The sequence below is a fragment of the Vitis riparia genome, chromosome 17 (assembly GCF_004353265.1).
Source record: "Vitis riparia cultivar Riparia Gloire de Montpellier isolate 1030 chromosome 17, EGFV_Vit.rip_1.0, whole genome shotgun sequence".
NCBI classification, from domain to species: Eukaryota; Viridiplantae; Streptophyta; class Magnoliopsida; order Vitales; family Vitaceae; genus Vitis; species Vitis riparia.
In genome coordinates, this window is record NC_048447.1 from 1340197 (window position 1) to 1358737 (window position 18541).

General features: G+C 36.7%; 2 protein-coding genes across 2 annotated transcripts; one reads left to right on the top strand and one right to left on the bottom strand.

Annotated features, from left to right (window-relative positions):
* Positions 1 to 1084: 1084 nt before the first annotated feature.
* Positions 1085 to 9967, bottom strand: LOC117904375 (protein argonaute 1). The gene is made up of 22 exons (XM_034816954.1): positions 9756 to 9967; positions 8229 to 8965; positions 7913 to 8121; positions 7657 to 7806; positions 7422 to 7555; positions 7145 to 7254; positions 6359 to 6465; positions 6091 to 6229; positions 5880 to 5996; positions 5032 to 5139; positions 4853 to 4924; positions 3915 to 4037; positions 3618 to 3783; positions 3245 to 3504; positions 2975 to 3117; positions 2717 to 2779; positions 2571 to 2634; positions 2307 to 2442; positions 2141 to 2214; positions 1951 to 2045; positions 1705 to 1730; positions 1085 to 1612 (listed from the first exon to the last, which is right to left on the bottom strand). The coding sequence occupies exons 2-22, from the start codon at positions 8955 to 8957 to the stop codon at positions 1380 to 1382; spliced, it is 3258 nt and encodes a 1085-aa protein (XP_034672845.1). The 5' UTR covers positions 8958 to 8965; positions 9756 to 9967; the 3' UTR covers positions 1085 to 1379.
* Positions 9968 to 11295: 1328 nt separating this feature from the next.
* Positions 11296 to 14399, top strand: LOC117904306 (pentatricopeptide repeat-containing protein At3g16610). The gene has a single exon (XM_034816846.1). The coding sequence runs from the start codon at positions 11477 to 11479 to the stop codon at positions 13832 to 13834; it is 2358 nt and encodes a 785-aa protein (XP_034672737.1). The 5' UTR covers positions 11296 to 11476; the 3' UTR covers positions 13835 to 14399.
* The last annotated feature ends 4142 nt before the right edge of the window (positions 14400 to 18541 follow it).

The window sequence follows — 18541 nt, forward strand, 5'->3', positions numbered from 1 at the left end:
CTTTTCCAAATAAGGAGTCACACTTGAGGTTTTCTTTCTTATTTTGTTTTTCCTTAAAAAAATAAAACAAAAATAAGTGCGACTCAAAATCTTTTTTAAAAAAAAAAAAATCATATTTTTCATCAAATAAATTAAAAATGAATCATAACGTCCAATGGGAACGCATGCAAAAATGCGAAGTCCACAATATCATATCCAATAAGACATAATATCTTAGAATATACATATCTTATCCTATTATATCTCACCAAACAAACATAGTCATAAAGTTACAAAGTTTATAACTAAATCTAAACCATGAAATGAAATATAAAGAAATAAGACTCAAGTACAAACAAATAAAACCATTTATAAAGTAAAAAGGATTTGTGGATTAATTAATCATATTTTATTAAAAAAAATAGATGTAATTAGTAGTAATCTAGATACATCAAAACCCTTCATCAATGCGGATTAATTAATCAGATTTTATTCATGAAATAACTGGTATTAATGTGGATACAACAAAATCCTTCTTTCAAATCTATTTATTGACTTACTCTAATAAACCACATTTGGAATAACTTCCTTCTTTCGACTCTAATTAGAAGTATTGAGTTACAATTTTTAAAGATCAATATTGGCATTGTAAAAATTTTACTGAAAAAAAAAAAAAAAATCTGGTTGCATGATCCAACACAAAGGTTTGAAGCAATATTTTTCTAATTTCTATATTAAGCTCTTTTTTTAAATTGTAAGTACATTTTTTAACTTCCATATTCTAAGATACTGAAAATATTAAAATATATATATACACACATGCGCACACAAACAACCCAGAAGACTACAGAAATGGCGGGTTGATATGGTAGATTTAGAGTTTCCTTGGTGTTCAGTTTGCAGTCAAAAGATTTAACTACATTTTATGAAATTCCATAGCCCATGGAAATACGTGTCTAAGACCACACAGGATTTGTATCATTAGAGTTTCCTTAGTATGGCAACATTTTATAAAGTGGGTCCCAGGCACACTTTTCCACCTACTTGAAAACCGCAATCTCATAATGCGACCGTATTTCAAATGAATTCCAAAATCAACCCAAAATAATAATAACAAGAATAAATAAAGAAAAAGGTAAAAATGAAAGACCCACCCACAGCCACAGGCCCACAGCTAACACACCAATCACAATCTTATGTAATATATATCCAAACAATCTTTCATGAGTATCGCTTTCGACAACCCGGGAGTTTTAACAAGTAGATATTATATATATATATATACTATATATTTAAGTACTAAACTGGAAATTAAGCCACCTCAAATACTGTTGAAGCTGGAGGTTGAGCAGCTCCTTAAATGCCAAACTGGAAATTCTGGTTCCTGAATGTAGAAGAAACTAACAGTAAAACATGACCCTCTTGACATTCTCCTTGAGGGCCGGGAGGGGTCTAACGGCTGCATTAGCACCTGATACCCGTGTGCTTCGAGGACCTGGTCCTCCAACACCCATGCCCCCACGACCAGCAGCAGCACCGCTTGTCATTGACCCACTATCTGATGTCTCTGGCTCCATATAGAAGCGTGCTCGGAAAGCAGCCAGATGAGCATAGTATGCAGGGGGCACGATGGTAAGATTACAGAACCCATTAATCACAAACAAGATTTTGCAAGACAGCATAAAATGCAAGTGTTAAACTGTGTAACAGAGAACTAACCGATGGAAACAGAGCGTGTGCACCTAGCATATCTGAAAACAGAAAATAAAATCAGATTAAAGTCGATGCCACATAAATGAGAACTCACTGGAAAATTTTGGAAAAATGCAATAAATGACCTGGAACTATTAATTTCCAACTAAATGTGGCATCTCTCTCTCTCTCTCTCTATGTATATATATATATAGACTAATATTGCCACAAGTTGTGGACCCAGGAGAAAATTTTCAAAGCTAAACTCAAGGAACTCACGTGTAGCAGAGGTTGTTTGTGAGGGACTGCAGCCCATCAGCTGTGAACTTGTTTTCATCCCACAACACATGGTAATGGGCAGGTCGGCTTGTGCCCTGAATGTTAGCATAATGCAGTACAATATTTAAAACCACAACGAAAACCAAATGGAACATATTCCTAACAAGCAACAGAGGAATTCCCATTTTACCTGAATGCCAGCATGGCTGCACAGGTAAAAGTCAAACTCAGTAGGATGGCAGATCTTAGAATCTACAACAGTACCTGTGGAATTCACATAATGCACATCAAAATCAAGGAAGAAACTGTCTGAGAAGTTTTTGTAGCAGAGATGCTGAGATATGTGAATTACTTACCAGGTAATATATTCCCACTCTTGTCAACTGCATTCCGGTCATTATGGTTGTTGGCAAACAATCTAGTATGATGGCGTTTCTGAACCACAACAAATGTCACAGGAGGCTGATAGTTTGGCTCCAAAGATGCACATGCCTGAGTTTAAGTCAAATGGAAGGGAAAAAGACAAGCCCCCATAATTTCACAATTTGCCCAAGAAGCTAACAGAGAAGATACACGACAAGGAAGATTTGAAAGGAGTTAGAACTTATATACAGTTTTACCTTACGAATAGCATCAAGTTCATATAGTAAGACTTGATAGAACTGCCCTTCACTGACCCCATCCCTGCAGATGGAGAAAGTATGTGTTTATCATATATCAAGCATGGCAAAGCAAATGGGATAGGAGCAGAAGAATACGACAATACCTATAGAATATTATGCGCTGAGGTTTCTGCCCAGTTGCTCTACGGAAAGATATAAGCAGTTCTCTGAACAAATTACATAATAGCAAGAGAAAAGGATTAGATCATAAAGCTCAATAACAAAGTTACCTCTAGAAGACAAAAGCAACATGATTTGACTGAACAAATCATCAATATAACATACAAGCCAAAAGTTTAACAAAAGAAACAAATGGGAGGAGAAAGAGAGAGGAGGGAGTATTGTAATATGATGGAACATACTTGATCATTCCACCAGACACAGTTCCTCTTACAGGATCCTGCCAAGTCTTATAAAGATCTTGGATGAGCTCCTGTCGATGGGCCTGAGCACAAACCAAACCAGCATATTTTGTAATCTCGGGCCAATCTTGAGAGGCGACAACCTGCATTGAGAATAAAATGCAAACCACCTTTCATTAATGATAGAAGATGGAAATCTTTACATCCAATCTGGATAAACAATAAAATTCAACCATAAGCAAAGGTGATGAAATAAATTCAGTATCATACAGCAGCAATAGATGGGCTTGAATCCTCTCCTGGGTGAGGATGGGTAACATCAGCCCCAAAAATGATAGTAGGCCGATCACTGACCAGAGGTATGCGCCTTGATATTGCATCAACAAGCACCGTATTTCTCCCTCCAACCTTTACATTAATCTTCAATGCCACATTTGCCAGATATTGCTTACTCATTCTATACACATGTTTATGTAAGCAACACTGTGAAACAAGCCCAAGATCTGTCTCACAGATTCGTTTCAAATCACCTGTAAAATAGAAAATTGAATTAAATTCAAAATAAAAGAAATAACAATTTAACCAAGAATCCAAAAAAGAAAAAACACCAGGAAACATGTATGTATTCAGTAGGGTGCCATACCATAGAGTGAACCATTATTATCTGGCAAAATAACAATAAGCAAATCAAGCTCCTTGCCCTGTGGCTGGAGTTTGGTCATGGCTTCATGAAACCTTGCCTTCAAAACTCTCTCCACCTGATCAGGACGTGCAGTAATTGGTGGAAGTACTGGTTCCGGATTAAATGCCTACATAAGACGATTAATCCAAAGTTCAGAACAAGAATTCATGTCAAATGGATGCAATAAATAAATCCCTCAGCAGAATCTTTAGGAACTAGAGACATGTAGAGTAAACCAGTATATATCAAAAAACATACCATGCCAGAAATATAACACATTTGTGCAAGCTCCTGACAGAACCCACGAGCCACACTCTCTTGTACTCCACGTGAAAAATTTATGCAAATCCAATTGTTGACAGTTCCACCATTGACCATTTTCTGTATTAAAAGAACCATAAATTCAAGAAAATTACTGAGTAATCGCATGGCATCATTGAATCATTTGCACGGGATGAAGTCTAAGCAAATGAAAAGGATGAGCACATTTATCTGACACCATTCACTCCACAGCTTGATAATCAGTATGCACACGTTCATTACGACATTTAAATAAACAAGACCATATACATGATATGAATGTCTATTAAACCTATTAACATGAGAAGATAAAAGAATAGCCTCAACCTTCATATATTATGCCCTACAAATAAAGGGAAGAACAGACAAAAGGTTCCCAATGAATGATTTCATTAAATGGAAGGACAGTTCAACAACCTTATCACTTGTAGATATTTGAGACTTCGGTAGATATTTAAAAACCCTGGCCTTATCAGTCTCTATGTTTTTTAGAGTAAGGGGAAGCAGGGAATCCTTCCCTTCTCTGAACAAATCAGCATCCAGGCTATGTAAAGGATAGGCTATTTAAAGAATAGAAAGCTTAATCTCTCACATGACAACCATCAATTCGGTATGTTAGAATAAGAATAAAAAAATTGCACTGCATGATTTCAAAATAGAGCAGGAGCACTGAATCAAGAAACAACTAGAATTAATCTTTAAGATCCCAGTGACATCCCAAAAATAAACACAAACCACCAACTAGATAACAAGTTTGGTTTGGAAATAGAAAAGCTCCTGACAGTTATATCAATTCACAAAAATAGCAGATAATCCTGCTTATTAACTGAACAGCAGTATAAATGCCAACAAGATTATCTGAAAATATATGTTGATATTTTTTAAATCGAATATACCTTATTCATCATATTCCACTGGCCAACTTGAGGCAGACAATCCTTTTCCCTTCCCGTATCATGGTATTTAAGCTACACAAAAAGAACACAAGATTGACAAGCTATATATCATATGCAACCATAAAATCAGAAACTCTACAGAGATAGTTAAATAAAATGGATGAAATCAGATACACTACCCATGGAGCAGGTAAAATGCGAGCTTCAACTGAAGCGAGCTTCTCACTGATTTTGATACCAAACTCCTTAGCATAAGGATCCTCATGATAAGCATTATGGTGAACCGTCTGAGAATGGGCACATTCAAGATGTAAAAAATACTGACATACACACATCGCAAAAGCTAAATTTACTGGCTCAATGTATACTTTCAATACAATGCTACAGGACACAGGCCTGATAGTGCATGCATGTTAAAGGAAAAAACACCAATGTTACAACACCACTGGATGCAAACATAATTATTTAAATAACCTCAGCCAAGCAGCACATCATAAATAGCTCAACTATGTATGAAATCATACACACCCCCATCAGCACCTTCTTGGTCACAAAACTGACCCAAGATAGATTAAACTATGACAAGAGGAAAGAATTTGATTTGATTTTTTTTTTTTTTTTGATAGGCAAAAAGAAAAGAATCTGACTGAAATGCAATTATTGAAAGAATTAGGCTCTTTTTTTTCTCAGGAATGTTCTCAATTTATCCATAAAAGCTAACATTCTCTTTGTTACACTGCCCCTTGGTGAAATTGATACGACATCACAGCCATTTATAAAATTCAATGAATCATCATGTTCATGTTTGAATATGAAAAAATTGTGGTAATAAATCAATCACATTAATTTAAGAGATAGCAGGACAAGATAAAGGCTTAATTAAAATACAATTAGGAAAAAATACCAAAGTTACGACTCATAAAACAGAAATAAACCTACAATAATGGTAAACCATAGAAAATACTTTTTTTTTTTTTTTTTTGATAGGAACCATAGAAAATACTATAACTTTGCAACATCCACAAACCTGCATTATGTCATGCTCCCTTTCTTGAGGACGCTGACAAGTCACCTTCAGTAAAGCAGTAATCTGCCTCTCATTCAACCTCTTGGAATATCTTTGGCCTTCAACAATCTTGCAAACCTGGATTTACTGACACAATTAGCAGGCGCATCTATAAAACAATCACTGACAAGAAGTGATGTATATATATGTGTGTTTGTGTGTGTGCACAAACCTCCATAGGCAAATAATTTGGCCTCTGTTGATTTCCCACTTGCAGACAAGGCCATTGAGAATGCTGAATGACAAACCCATATGTTTCATAGAAGTACTCAACGACAGATTTCATGGTTCCTCTATCATCAACGGGAAAACTAAAACAAACAGCAACCCATGTCGGAGCAGCAAATTATATAGAGCATTTCAAAATAACCAATGATGCATACAGTCTAATACAAAAAGTAAAATCATGAAGAATCCCAACATAAAACACCGATCCTTACGTCAATTCACGTGTTGCTTGTGATGTTAAGCCAGATATACGATATTTTCTGCGCATATTTCCCCGATGAGTAACTTCAACTTTGACTCCTCTGAGAGCCTTCTTAATCTGCCAAGGCAAATATACGAAGGCTGCATTGTAAAAGTAGTTTCAACAAGTCGACTGTCGAAGAACTACATAATTTTCTATTAAAAAAGTTCAATTTGAAGACAAACAATGTTGTTGAGCGGTAAACTAACCAAGCTACTAGAGCTTGGCTAGACTAAAAGCTTGTTCAAGATCATTCAAGTGGCAAACAATCCAAGTTCAACAACTCATTTGAAACTTGTTCATTTTGAGCAAAGCTCAACCATCCTACAACTAGGGTCAGCCTGCCTCATGAGCACTCAAGATCAAAAGACGAACCAAGCTACTTGAGCCCATCTGGAGATCAGCCAATTAAAGGTTCACTTGAGCTCATGCATGAGATATATGAGCCAGATTCAAACCCATTTCAGAGCTTGTTAATTTTGCAAGCAAGCTCAAACAGCAAGCAGCAAGCAGCATACTACTCAGCTCAGCATGTATCCTTTACAGCCATAAATAAACAGGTTAAGACAATAATGGCCAAAATGAAAGCTGACTTGTCGTAGAAAACAAAAGACATAAGACAAACTAATTTAGTCACAAAAAAGAAACAACCAGGGTACAGGAAAAGCAAGAAAAGTGCAGGGAAGATAAGTATACCTAAAATGTGAAAAGAAAAAAAAAACACTATCAAGATAAAGACAAAAGAACAGAATCTAACCTTTACACGATCAGCATCAGATAATGGTCGGGAAGAAACATCCCGATTCAGAAGCTGTGTCACAAAATCAATGACAGGCAATGGCTCAATAAAAGCAGTTGAGGACATATCTGCGCATTAATGAATGTTAAGTCATTAGATGCCCAAACTTTTATGTTAGGGGATTGTGGGTATAATTCACAACAAAACAACTGCACAAATCAAGGGACCGGTAAAAAGGACAGCACCATATGATACATAGCCAGATGCATTCAAAGTGCATATAGATGAGTATTACCAATATTCAGTGACAGTCCCATCTGAGTTGGCCGAATACTCTGATAGAAACCACGCCAACTTTCCAAACCCTCACCCAATGGCTGCCTTCTCCCTAGATCAGGAGAATAAAATGATCGCCCCACGGGACAGTACCTACAATCAATCAAAATAGTAATAGTTTCCCAATATGCAAAACAAGGAAAAACCCCATGTTTGTGCACAAGTTAAATTCAGAGAGAACACAAAATCCATACCGAGTTGTAGGCAACTCGCGCAAAACAATGTCAAGAACCTGAAGAGCTTCTTGGGGAGCATCAGCTTGCCTCCCCTGTAAGAACAGTCCTAAATGGTGTAGATCAGCACGTGCAGCCAGTTTGATCACAACTTTGAATTCCCTCTCTCTCCTGCATCAAGAAAAGGTTAACCAATACAAACTAGATACACAATAAATTGCATGGAAAAAATGGAAGGAATACAAGAAGGAGAAGAAGAAGAAATCTTCTGCAAAACCTGGGGGCGCCTGTTCCATCATCTTCATCTATGAGAGTTATCATAAACTCTTTTGAAATGAAAGGAAGCGGCCCAGCAGTATACAGACTTTTCCTTCCATCGTAGGCAGGGAGTCGCCTTCCAAGATGTGACTCCCGATACAATTTCACCAGCTGTTCCATCACAGCACGGTTCACCCCCCTTGATGTAACCTCCGGATTAATTGACACCTAACATGTAGTAGTAAATTGATTCATCTACATTCATTTCTCAATAGCAATTACAAAAGAAATGCACAAAAATACAGGGAAAAGGCATAAGGTGAGAGAGCACATACATCATACTGGTGTAAATCTTTATCTGGAAGTTCAGCAAAGAAGTGATTAGCCTTGACTATACACTTCTTACCAGTAACTCCCTTGCCTGGACGAAGAGGAAACCTCATTGATTTGCTGGAGGGAGCGACAGGCTGAATTGCCTGGCTGGGAGGCACCTCCTGCTGGATAGAAACCTTCTGTAGCTGCTGTGTCAAAGACTCAGCAGCCTGACGTGATGAACTGGCTTCAGAGGGAACGCGATGAGGAGTTCCCCCGGCTGCATAACTCGCCTGCGTAGCTTGGTGCAGATCGGAACTTAACGGCTTAGAAGGAGGGCCACCAGAAGACACTGGCTCTACCCCACGGCCACCACCCACACGAGCTCGGCTTCTGCTCCCAGACTCATAAGCAGCAGCTGCTGCAGGAGGTTGCTGAGGTGGTGCTCCTCCTCCACGACCCCGACCTTGATATTCAGTCGGGACAGTGTATTGCTGTTGTGGAGCCATTCCACCACGCTGAGGACCCCGGCCACCTCCATACCCACCGCGCCCACTTTGTTGTGATTGAGGAGCCCAACCTCTACCCCCTTGAAATCCCATCCCAGTAGCTCCTTGTTGTGGTGTTGCTGCAGGCTGCTGAGAACCTCGGCCTCCTCCACTACCTCCACTAGCTCCACTAGCTTCCTGAGTGGACTCCGAGCTCTCCCCACTACTGGCAGTGGGAAGTTCAGTTCTCCTCTTCCTAACCATGATAATAACTGCAAACACACAACAACAACCCCAAAAAAACCAAAAACAAACAAAAGCAATGAAAGTCCAAAAAACAGCAGGAGCTATTACTCTAAAGCATGTAATAATGACCGTGAAACATAAATAATCCAGAAGGCACCACTCCATAAAACCCAAAAAGATTACAAGAAAACCCTTGATTCAATCCAGAGAAGTTAAATGAAAGCAAACACAGGAGAATAAGAAAAAAAAAAAAAAAAAGCAATAAAAAAAAAAATCTTTGGATCCATAAAACCCAAAGCAAAATGACTCATAAATTAGCACATGTCTCTCTGTACCAGTGACTACAACCTAAATTCACATCACAAAAATCAACAAAACAAAAGGTATAAAAAAACAAAAAACGAAAAATAAAAATAACAAAAAAATCCATTCAAAATCATCACAAAAATTCTGGACCATATCAAACACAACAAAAAGATCCATACCCTAGAAACCCAAAACCAAAGCCACAGAAGGTACCATTTCCAATTAGAAAAAACCACACACCCTGGCTAAAATCCACCAAACCCTAAAAAAGGTTTCATCACAAAACCCTAAGAGCAAAGTCAAAATCGAAAACCACAGCTAGATACCAAAGATCTAATCCTATGATTGCACCAACAATACAAAAATCAGATATTAGCATTAAAAACATCAAAACCAGACAGATCCGTAGGAAAGCAAAGCATAGAGACGGAGTAGACCCGATCTAAAGCAAAAAATAAGACCAAAAGCGGTAGAACAAGAAGCAGAAACCCTAAAACCACTATTATTTACCTCAAAACCGCTATCGGAAAACTGCTCTGCAGCCTCTGTTGTTATAGACTAAAGTGAAAAAGGCACACACCCACAAGCGTACCACTAGAAAACAACCACCACAGTGGTGCGTTTTGTATTTGGAAGAGAAAATGAAAGAGAAAGAAAAATTAAAATAATTGTACTATTGCGCTAATAACAAAATATGAATATAAATAATAAAAGAAATGTATTAAAAGAGAGAGGTGAGTGGGTCGGGCGTTCGTCTGTAGAAGAAGAGTAAAATCCTCAGCAATGCTATCCACACCCTCTATTTAAAGAACTGGTAGGTGTTTGAAAATGACATGTCCACCCTTGACCTTGTGGGTTCCATTTCTCTCTAAAATGTCTCTTTCCTCTCTCGTACAGACACCTCGGATGCTCACGTGGCTCAGTTTTTCCTCTTTTACATTAAAAAAATTTTAATTTTAAAAAATTAGAAACGAAATCTATTTAATGATATTCTCAAAATAAATTTTAAAAATAAACATTAATTATTGAAACATATCTTTATCTTCTTTATCATAAGTGGTTACAATTTAAAATATATAAATAAAAAATACAAAAAATTTAATGGATTAATAGATTCAAAAAATCTGATGTAAAACATATTTTAAGAATGATATTTATTTTTTAATATTTTATATTTAAAAACAAAAACGACAACTCCATTCCCAATTTCCCATTACCAGAACAATTGTCATTCTCTAACACGATCATGGACCATGGCCGTGGCATGTGCTGGCGTGGCTGCCAGCTCAGTTCCCGCCTCTTGAAGTGGAGCGAGTCACATGATTGGTCACGCCTCGTCTCGATAACACCACGAACCGTAGTGTCTCACCTTGCTCCCGTCGTTACACGCGCTCAAGTACAAAAATAAACTAAGACTCATCTGGTTTGAGAGACACCTGTAAAATTTTGACCATAAGGGTTTGTCGTGTTTTGAGAATGCTGTGCACGCGCTTTCGGAGAGAACGGGAAATGCCACTTTTTATTAATAATCAGGTCAATTGAATTATTATTGCCAAACAGTGTCCAATCAACGTTAATATCGATATTAGCACTTTATAAAAATAAAAATATTTTTTTATTTAAAAATTGAATGCATGGTTTCTAGAAGTTTCTTTATCCTGTTTTCACTCGTCTCAGAAGTTTGTGGTGAGCGGTGTCACTTCATCCAACACTCCATTGGAGTGTTGTAGAGCCGTCGGATCCTTGCCTATCATCAACGATTTCTTTTTGTTTTTCTTTTCCCTCTCTCCCCTTTGGGGTAGTTTTGAGAATTAAAAAAATAAATATTTGTAGGAGTAAAACGTTACTCTCAGTAAGATTCTGAGATGCTGGATCGTACGTTTCCTTTTCTGCGGGATATCATTATATAAAATTAAGGATATTATGTCCAATTCAATGAATTTATTGGACAAAAATATTAGGTTTAATTCTTATAATTTTGCAAAACTCTCATTTTTCAAAGATGAAATTATTAAAAAATAAAAATTATTAAATTTAAAATAATTTTTCACCTTCCTTTCTTCCCTCCCGAGTCCTTGTGCTCTCCTTCGTCCTTTTCTTGTCTTCCTTCCATCTTTTTTCAGTATTTATTGTCATAGATAGCTCTACACATCAGAAACTTAAGCGTCCCGCATGGTTGAAAAATCACAATAAGGGTGAATAAAACTAATTTCTGTTTTGATTCGGCCTATATGCCTCTCAGATTTGAGGTCAAGAACAACTACCTTCACCTTCTTGAAGCTTGCATACAATCCAAATCCCTCACTGAAGCCAAGAAAATCCACCAGCATTTCCTCAAGAACACCAGCAACGCCGACAGCTCTGTGCTTCACAAGCTCACCCGCCTGTACCTCTCATGCGATCAGGTTGTACTCGCCCGCCGCCTGTTCGATGAAATTCCCAACCCAAGTGTGATTCTTTGGAACCAAATCATCAGAGCTTACGCTTGGAATGGACCTTTTGATGGGGCTATTGATTTGTACCACAGTATGCTCCACCTGGGTGTCAGACCCAATAAGTATACCTACCCGTTTGTGCTCAAAGCTTGTTCGGGTTTGCTGGCCATAGAAGACGGTGTTGAAATTCACAGCCACGCTAAGATGTTTGGGCTTGAGTCTGATGTGTTTGTCTGCACTGCTTTGGTTGATTTTTATGCTAAGTGTGGGATTTTGGTGGAGGCACAAAGATTGTTTAGTAGCATGTCACATAGAGATGTTGTCGCATGGAATGCGATGATTGCTGGATGCTCTCTATATGGTCTTTGTGATGATGCTGTACAGTTGATTATGCAAATGCAGGAAGAGGGCATATGTCCCAACTCTTCGACAATTGTAGGGGTTTTGCCAACTGTTGGTGAAGCCAAAGCCTTAGGCCATGGGAAGGCATTGCATGGTTACTGTGTGAGGCGGAGTTTTGATAATGGTGTGGTGGTTGGCACCGGCCTTTTGGATATGTATGCAAAGTGTCAGTGTTTGTTGTATGCCAGGAAGATTTTCGATGTAATGGGAGTCAGGAATGAGGTAAGTTGGAGTGCAATGATTGGAGGGTATGTTACAGGTGATTGTATGAAAGAAGCGTTAGAGTTATTTGATCAAATGATACTCAAGGATGCTGTGGATCCAACGCCAGTTACTCTTGGGAGTGTGCTTCGGGCATGTGCAAAGCTGACTGATCTCAGCAGAGGGAGAAAGTTACACTGTTACATTATTAAATTGGGGTCTGTTTTAGATATACTGTTAGGCAACACACTTCTTTCGATGTATGCAAAGTGTGGGGTTATAGATGATGCAATCAGGTTCTTTGATGAGATGAATCCAAAAGACTCGGTTTCTTTCAGTGCCATTGTCTCTGGATGTGTGCAGAATGGTAATGCAGCAGTGGCATTGAGTATTTTCCGAATGATGCAGTTGTCTGGTATTGATCCAGATTTGACAATCATGTTAGGTGTTCTTCCTGCTTGTTCCCACTTGGCTGCTCTGCAACATGGCTTTTGTAGCCATGGTTACTTAATTGTTCGAGGCTTTGCAACAGATACCCTAATTTGTAATGCTCTTATTGACATGTACTCCAAGTGTGGGAAGATTAGTTTCGCTAGGGAAGTTTTCAATAGGATGGATAGGCGTGATATTGTCTCTTGGAATGCAATGATTATTGGATATGGAATTCATGGGCTTGGAATGGAAGCACTTGGCCTGTTCCATGACTTACTGGCCTTGGGTTTAAAGCCAGATGATATAACATTCATTTGTCTCTTATCTTCTTGCAGCCATTCAGGGCTTGTCATGGAAGGGAGACTCTGGTTTGATGCCATGAGTCGAGATTTCAGCATTGTCCCAAGGATGGAACATTGCATTTGCATGGTTGATATTCTTGGCCGTGCTGGACTTATAGACGAGGCTCACCATTTCATCCGAAATATGCCATTTGAGCCTGATGTTCGCATATGGAGTGCTCTGCTTTCTGCCTGCAGGATCCATAAGAATATTGAACTTGGGGAAGAAGTATCTAAGAAGATCCAGAGTCTAGGACCTGAAAGTACTGGAAATTTTGTTCTTTTATCTAATATATACAGCGCTGCTGGAAGATGGGATGATGCAGCACATATTAGAATCACACAGAAAGATTGGGGTCTCAAGAAAATCCCAGGATGCAGTTGGATTGAGATAAATGGGATTGTTCATGCATTCGTTGGGGGCGACCAGTCCCATCTGCAGTTGTCACAGATAAACAGGAAACTAGAGGAACTGTTAGTGGAGATGAAAAGGTTGGGCTACCAAGCAGAGTGTAGCTTTGTCTTCCAAGATGTTGAAGAGGAGGAGAAGGAACAGATCCTCCTTTATCATAGTGAGAAGCTAGCTATTGCATTTGGAATTCTTAATCTGAAGGCTGGCAGGCCCATTCTTGTTACTAAGAATTTGCGGGTATGTGGTGATTGCCATGCTGCAATAAAATTTATGACTGTCATTGCAAAGAGAGAGATAACCGTAAGAGATGCGAATCGGTTTCATCATTTCAAGAATGGGACTTGCAACTGTGGAGATTTCTGGTGAGAAATGTTTTCATACTACCTTCCTTCTTTTCAACGAAGAGAGTAAGCTACCTGTTCGGTAGAGAAAGAAAGGACCAGTTGGGATCGACAGTAAGATACCAGTTTGATCAGCTGGCCAAAGAGCATTCTGCTGGATTCGTAGCACATTCTTCTTTACTGCAGAAACCAAGGCACCAACTCAGTCGATATGCCTAAGAGGATTCTCTCAAGTTTGTGGCACATGTTAAGAGATGGATTCATCATCTCCCTCCTCCTCCCTGTCACACAACATACACTCATGTTCAGGAAGCAGATCTAAAAGCATTTTATTGAGTTTGCGGAACATGCTAAGTGGAGGAATCCTCAGTTCTATCCAAAAGGTTTAATACGGCCGCCAACCAACCTTGACAATGAATTAGAAGGGAAAAGAAAACAGAGAAAGAGTTTTATGGCTTGTTTGGCAATGTTCTCGAAGATAATTCATTATTATTTTCATGAACAAAATTCCATTTGAGAATATAGTTCTATAAAACAATTTTCTCTGTCCTATTTTCCATGAACGTGCTATGCATTTTTGTTAAGTGCAATGCTCTCCGTCTGTCTCCTTGTTATTTGTTTCTGATTGTTTATAAGAATATTCTATTAAAAAAAAAATTGAAGACACCTTAAATTTGTTGTTAAAAAATTAATTTGTTTTCATAATAAATTTTTTAAAAGTTATTCTCAATCCAAGATTTGCCATAAATATTGTCTAAGTTAGAAAACTAGAAATGCTTTTAAAATCATAATACAATTATTATTTTGGTTTCAAAAAAAAAAATGTAAATAAATAAATTGGTATTTAGGTAAATTTATAATTTAGAAATTTTATGAAGATTTGAGAAGAAGAAATTAACCCTAAGATGAGTATGCTCAAATAGGAATGGATTGGGGTTATGAATTTATAATTTATAATTTGATGATCAAGTCGATTCCATGATTATAAGTTCATTCTATATTGGACCAAACCGGAATAGGGTTATATACATTCTCATTATGAGATCTAGTCATTCGAGCATATCTAAATAAATACTATGTTTACATATGAATCTCTAAGTCTTTGCATTCCATTTAGGATAAGGAATAAGCATAATTGTGGGGAACTTTGAGAATAGTACAATGTGATTATGAAAATTTTTATAAGTGTATTTTTGGATTAAAAAATAAATAATAATATGATGTTGTTTGCAAATAATAAGTATTTTTTTAAAGTCATGTAAGTTGTAAAAGTGTTTTTAGTAGAGTTAAATAATAAATAAATATATGCTTAGAGAATAAATTTATCAAAAATTTAGTAGGAAGGATTCATTTAAATCTCTCTAGTGATTCATAGGAAATTTCTACAATGTTGTTCCCTTAGTATTATCCAATTCAAGTTAGGGGAATTCTATAATTTTTTTTTAATAAATGATCTAGTATAAATATTTGTAAATTCTAAAAAATGTTTAGATAATTAAGTTTGAAGTACTAAATTGAGAATTATTTTTATTTGCCTTATATGTGCATTTTTTACCTTATGTGTTTAGATAAGTTTGAAGTACTCAACAAGGAAAAAGATACTGACCTTTGTTACTCTTGGTGGGGGTAATGATGATCTAAAAACATAGTTAGTAGGATAATTATTGACATATAGTATATCATTAGATTAATTTTGGATCAACCCCACCAACAAGGAACATTTGAGGTTAGCCACTTCTATAAGTTCTAATATGATGGGTACTTTTGTAAGTTCCAGTATGATAGGCATTCTGTTAACAACCAATTTTTATTTTTTTAATAAACTCATGTTTATCAAAAAATGTGATTTGATACTTTTTCTAAAAATAGCACATGTAATACAAGTTTGTTTCATATGATTGTACTCATGTTACAAACATCCCTATTTCATTTTTGTAAAATATAAGTACTTGATCTCTACCCATTATTAGTCTTTCGAGCTCACCCCTTTTATTAAATGTTGTCCAAATATACTTGATTTTGGGATGGAAAGACATTAGGTAGGAATGACTTAAGAAGTTTCTTTATTTGTTTAGTAATAAGACTAGTTTATTTGGTTTTAGTAGTTTAATTTTACTACTACTTTTTGAGAGAATCGTCATAATTTTGATTGGATTTTTGTAATGGAAAGAAAATTTTCTAATTAACACTTTTTAGCAAGCTTAATTACTACTTCAGATAGGTTTTGTGATTAGCATATTGCTAATTATTTTAGCTTGTTAAGTCACTTTCATGTCAAGTTTTTAGGTTTCACATGTGTTAGCCCAAGGGTTCTCCTAATCACGTTTTGATGATAACAAACCATGGTTAAGTAGCTAATTGGTTTGAATTATAAAGAATTTCAGGTGTTAGTTTAAAAATTCATCAAAGGACCCAATGGATGCAAAATCAAGACATTTGGAAGACCTTTAACCATAGGAAACATATGTAAGATGAATTCATGGGTGCACTTAAGATTTTCATATCTTTTCATGCATCTTTAAAAACTCGGTTTATGCATTAAAGTAACATTTCCATCTAAACCCGAGTTTTATCAAATGAACATTAGGCAAATCGTTTCAAAATTGGCATATTCATTTACCTAAAGACCTTGTCTAAGCGTTAAAAAAGAAAAAAAAAATAGAAAAAGATAGGTTTTCAGGTCAAAAAAAGGACCGGTTAGGGTATCGATCGACTAGTTACACTTTCCCAATCAAAGTCTAGGTAAAAGATGCAAAAAATCTTATCTCTCTTCCAGTAGCCTTTCATTCCCAGTCGAGGGATATGCCTTCTTGGTCAGAGTCCGCTTGAGGACTAACGGTCACCTGTCATGCATTTATTGTCCAACGACTAGTCAACCGATCAACCCCCAGCTCAACTGATCGAGACTGATTTTTGTTTTTTTTGGCTCTTGATGCTAGAAACCTATAAATTGAGAGCTCTCCTTCAATTATGAGCAAGAGAACACCTGTATTTATTTGTTTACCTACTTGTTCTTGCCTTAAAAGCTCTCGTTCTTTTCTTGGTGCATTAAATCTCCATTTGCATATTCTTTAGTGCACCTTTGTGATTCATCCTAGCTTTGAGTTGTATTAGAGCCATTGTTGAGCTAGGTTGAGAGATTCAAACTTGTTATTTGAGTGTTAGAAGCTTCAAGTGAGTAGAGACTTGAAGGGATTGTGTAAGAGCCCATTGAAGTCGAAATCCAAGTGTAAAGGTATTGGAAGTTTGGTAGAAGCTTTAAGTTTAATGGAACCCTTACTCGGTTTGGAGCTTGAGGAGAGTGGATGTAGGTAAGGGGTGTCGAACCACTATAACTTTTGAGTTTGCTTCCTTTAACCCTATCTCTTTATATTTGTATTTCTTTTGCTTGAATTTGTGGTGTTTGAAATTTAAAAAAAAAAAAAAAAACCCAATTCACCCCCTCCTCTTAAGTGTTTTCTCTATTAAGATTAACCTTTATTTTCTCAATTGGTATCAAAGCAAGACCTCTTGTTTAAGACTTAACCGTCTAAGAGTAAATGACTAATCCATCAAGCTCATCTCACATTGAAAATTTTACAACCAATAGACCTCCATTTTTTATGGGAACCGATTATCGCTATTGGAAAACTAAAATGACTTGGTTTTTACAATCAACTGACTTAGACTTATGGGATGTCATTGAAGATGACCCAACTTTTCCTTCAAAACTAGTTTATGGAGTCATGGTTCCAAAACCCAAACAAGAATGGGATGAGTGTGATAGAAGAAATTTTCAATTAAATGCTAAGGTCGTTTATATTTTGCAATGTGTTATGGATAGAAATGAATATAATAGAATTTGTCAATGCAAATCAACTAAAGAAATTTGGAGATTACTTGAAGTGATTCATGAAGGAACAAATCAAGTTAAATAGTAAAAATTCAATTTACTTGTTCATAGTTATGAATTGTTTTTTATGAATGATAATGAAACTATTTTTGAGATGATTATTAGGTTCATTGACATCATTAATGGTCTTGAAACTTTGAGAAAGACCTATAAGGAATTGAAGAAGGTGATAAAGATCTTGAGGTCACTTCCATCAAAGTGAGATGCAAAGGTCACTGCAATTCAAGAAGCCAAAGACTTGACCAAGCTACCTTTGGAGGAGCTCATAGGGTCATTGATGACATATGAGATCAATTTGGCAAAGAAGCAACAAGAAGGGGAAGAGAAAAGGAAGAATAACATAGTTCTCAAAGCTACAACTAAGGAAGAAGAAGAAGTTGATGAAGAAAAAAAAAAAAGTGAAAAAGATGAACACTTAGCCCTCATCACAAGAAAGTTCAACAAGGTCATGAGGGGTGAAAAGTTTAGAGGAAGAAGGTTCACTTCTAGAAGAGACTAAAAAGGAATCTTCATCCCATGGTGACAAGGAGAGATGGGAGGAGAAAAGGGACTTGGTGTGCTTCAAGTGCAAGAAACCGAGACACATTAAATATGATTGTCCTCTCTACAAAAGTGAAGCCAAGAACAGAAAGAAGAAGACAATGATGACTACTTGGAGTGAAAGTGAAGATGAATCCTCCGAAAAAGAAAATGAGAAAAAAGTAGCAAACATATGCTTCATGGAAATAGATGAACTTGATGAGGTAAACTCTAACATTAGCTATGAAGATATACATGATGCTTTTGAAGAATTGTATGAGGTTTTTGAAAACCTTGGTTTGAAAAATGCTTTTATTAAAA